The 3,803-nt window shown below is 30.8% G+C and overlaps 1 protein-coding gene across 1 annotated transcript in view; it reads left to right on the top strand.

Annotated features, from left to right (window-relative positions):
- The window catches only part of LOC106879530 (homocysteine-responsive endoplasmic reticulum-resident ubiquitin-like domain member 2 protein), a 34,933-nt gene extending 31,475 nt beyond the window's left edge, over positions 1–3,458 (top strand). The window contains exons 8-9 of the mRNA XM_052966354.1: positions 530–662; positions 1,109–3,458. Coding sequence (XP_052822314.1) covers positions 530–662; positions 1,109–1,267 — 292 coding nt within the window. The 3' untranslated portion in view covers positions 1,268–3,458. The remainder of the gene's footprint in view (positions 1–529; positions 663–1,108) is intronic.
- Positions 3,459–3,803: the final 345 nt, after the last annotated feature.

Consider the following 3,803-nt stretch of genomic DNA (forward strand, 5'->3'; position numbering starts at 1 on the left):
ACACATGCCGTGGGCACAAGTGTCAGAAAGGCGTCGCTGGGCACAGGTGCCATCACAATTTCGCTTTCGCTTGCCTCAATAAGTCTTCACAAGCTGAGTTTCATGTCCAATGAGGGAGATGACGTTGGCATGGGTGCCAGTCGTCAAATTTAACTCGATTTCGATTTCACTTGCCTCAACAGGTCTTCGCAAGTGGAGTTTAGTGTCCAATTTAACTTGATTTCGATTTCACTTGCTTCAACAGGTCTTCGCAAGTGGAGTTTAATGTCCAATTTAACTTGATTTCGATTGTGATTTTTTTTATTGCCCACAAGGGGCCATATACGCATGTGTATGTATGTGTGACATTTATAAAACACTTAGGCACTGGCCACTGTTCTTTTCAACTATGCAAGCAATGTTGGAGTGACATAAGTTGTGTTTAAGGGAAAGAAAAATTGGTGAAACATAAAAAGGTACCAGACAACTTTACTGTAATTGCTCCAGCTATTGTTGTGATTTTATTCATATACTTTTGTTTTTTGAACAGTCATCAAGCTGGCTGGTTCCAGGTTCAAAGACAGCCTGTAGCTATGGGTGCACCTCCTGGGGATCAGAATGGACCAGCAGCTCAACCTGCTCCAGCTGTTAATGAACATCAAAATGAAAATCCTGATGCACAAGTAAGTTCAACTGTGTTAGATAAGAATTTTGAAAGACAGTTTCTAAAGATAGTGTACCATAAAATAACTTCAGATTCCCTCATATAATATGAATATCACTAAAATAGCATTAATAAGTTGATGTAAAACAAAATATAATGAAGAAATAGAAACAAAAGAAAAAAACAAAGAACAAGTAACCATTCAGTGCAGAAATTAAAGTTTTAGAGTATATCATGGTAAATATGTCTTCATTTAGTTTTCATAATTTCAGCTTTCTGTAAATCTTTGTCATATTAAATTTTATCAGTTTCAAGATTTACTGATTGTTTAAACATTTGAGATGGAATCGTCAGATACAACTAGATAATTTTCAAACTGTTAACCTCTTCTTCAGAGATGAAACATTATTAAGCATTTATATCCTATTGTTAATTATTCTTTCTTTCTTTCTTTTTTTCCCCCAGAATGAAGGTACTTCTGATGAAAGTGGTTCAGATGAATCTCAGTCAGAACTTCCTCAGGAACCAGCTCTTCCTCGTGGCCTCTCTCTTGTCTGGCTTCTTGTGCGAACATTTTTCACTTCTTTATTTCCACAGCAGCCTCCTGCTGTGAATGCTAACTAAGTGTCTCAAAAAGCAAAAAAAAAAAATGAATGGTAATCAACTGATGAAAACATTTAAAATAATGAATTGATTATACAGAAAAAAAAAAAAATTCTTAATGGACTCGGCACTTTGATGGCTAGCCTGACATATCTTTTGGTATTCTGGGGACGATGACCAGGCGTCTTAATGATTATGGTTAAAATAACTAAATAACTGAAAAGTCTTTATGAAATTGAACATTTACCAAGCAAATTAAGCAGTAGCAAAAGGCTAGGGTTAAGTTCCTTTGGTTTTTGCTGTTATGTTTGGTAAAGCCTCATTTCGTATTGAATTATATTCTCTCCAGTATTTCACATTTTAGATCTGAAATACATTTTATTTTATATCTTGGTATAAAAACTGAAAACAAACCAAATAAAATGAATAAACAGAAACTTTTGCAACCCACTTTAGTTTGTAAAACATGATCTTTTCTCCAAGTATTCAAGTCTTTCTTATGCTTACTGGTTACATACACCTGAGTCATTATCACACTTTAAAGAAGAAATTACAAGTTGTAACAAAATCAATTTGTTAATTTTGAAGGAATAATTTCGTACCCCCCCCTTTTTTTTTTGCTTTTACTCTAGAACATAGGGCTGTTTTGAAATTTAGAATGTTTAACAAATGTTATTTATCATTTCTCTATTTGTAAAGTTTAAGTATATAATTTTTCTGTTAAGTCTTTAGGATTCTGATATCTAAAATAAATTGCGATTTTGTTGTATTTCATTTTATTAGTTTTCCTGCCTGTGAGGTACTTTTTTTTACTTCCCTTGTTTAGAATATCTTTCGTAAATCCACTATTAATTAAATCTCCAGGTTGATGTTTTAATTGATATTCTGTAGTTAATTGTTGATTTTTTTTTTTTTTTGTTTATCTCAAATTTTTATCCACATGGCAGAAAAACATCTCCCTTTCATACACACAATTATGTTTTCTTGTCAATACGAAAATTGAAATAACTAAAACACGTTTTTTTTTTAATCTCTATCTCTAGATAGAAAATTAACTTACGAAGGGAGATAACTTCTGTTACTGATGTCCAACAACAGAAATCATGTGTGCTACTTAAAATTTTTTTCCGATTTTTCATTAAAAAACATACATTTAATGAAAAATGAACTAAAAGCAAAATCGTGGTGATTTTTTTTTTTTTTCAAGAAGTAATTTACGATTGAGTATAAGCATCAGACCCCCATAAACAAGTCAACTAAATGTTTAAAAAAAATCTTGTAAATATACCTTTCTATACTGTTCAGTTTACTAAGTATATCACCCTTATGTTAAGAGGAGAGCGATGAGACGGACAACGTTGGATGTATAAAAAACATATATATACAGAAGCACTTATATATTAACACATTGTGCTATTATAAATATTTATCTTTCATATATGAGTACTTTAAATGGAGTTGTGCTCTTTGGAAGTGAAGCTTTTCTGTCCTTTATTGGAAGGATGCTACAGTGAACTACATTGTCAATTGTAACATTGCTTAATATAATTTAACTTTGTATCTATTTCATTCAGGTTTATTTGTATAATAATTTCAGTGGTTGATTTTCGTTCTTAGCTTACCATTAACTAAGCCAAATTAAGAACTAGAATCACCCTTCAACTATCTGGTAACTGGTTTCTTTTTAATTTCTTCTGTTTTGGGGTAGTTTTGGTTTAAAATTTATTAGGTTGAATTTTAAACACTGTAATTACCTTTCTTTTTCTTTTTTACATTTTTGATTATTTTATGTATACCAAAACAGTTATTTACAAATGATTTGATTATGTCCCAATGTTAGTGTTTCTTTTCATATCTTTGAAATTCTGTTAATATTAAACTTTTTGTAGTGTCAAGATGGGCTCTTACACTACTACCCTTCCCTCTTACTCATTATTATTATTATTATTATTATTATTATTATTATTATTTTCTTTCCTTTTCTTTTATTTTTATAATTTCTTTTACTTTCACACAAATGCAGAATTCTGACTGTGATATCATTATGGAGGAGTAATTCATTTTTGGTTTGACTTAAAGTGAAAAAAAAAAAAAAGAAGAAATGATTTCTCGGCGTGGTTCAGTGAATATTATATGTTCAATTATATGTAAATTGTATAGATTAAAAATGTTAATTAAAAAGTGGATTCAAATTATTTTGTGAGCATTCCTATGATTTTTGTTGTTGATTTTTAAATTCAAAACATTGTAAATAAGCTGCTAGCCTTTAGAAATAACTGCAAGAATTTGATTCATAATACTTGTTTTATATAAACACTATGGAACAGTAAATTCAATTAAATTTCTCTGGAGTGAACAGTATGAGTAGTGTGTGTGTGCATAATATGACTAAAAATGTATTTCTGGCATCTGTACTTTAATAAGACCCCAAGTTTGTACACACACACACACACATGTGCGTGTGGGCCACCTGCATCCGTGGGTGGATGCATGCGTGTGTATAGGTATTCAACTATATCTAATGCATAAGTGTGTGTATATATATATATATATATAT

This window comes from Octopus bimaculoides, chromosome 3, assembly GCF_001194135.2.
Source record: "Octopus bimaculoides isolate UCB-OBI-ISO-001 chromosome 3, ASM119413v2, whole genome shotgun sequence".
NCBI lineage: Eukaryota > Metazoa > Mollusca > Cephalopoda > Octopoda > Octopodidae > Octopus > Octopus bimaculoides.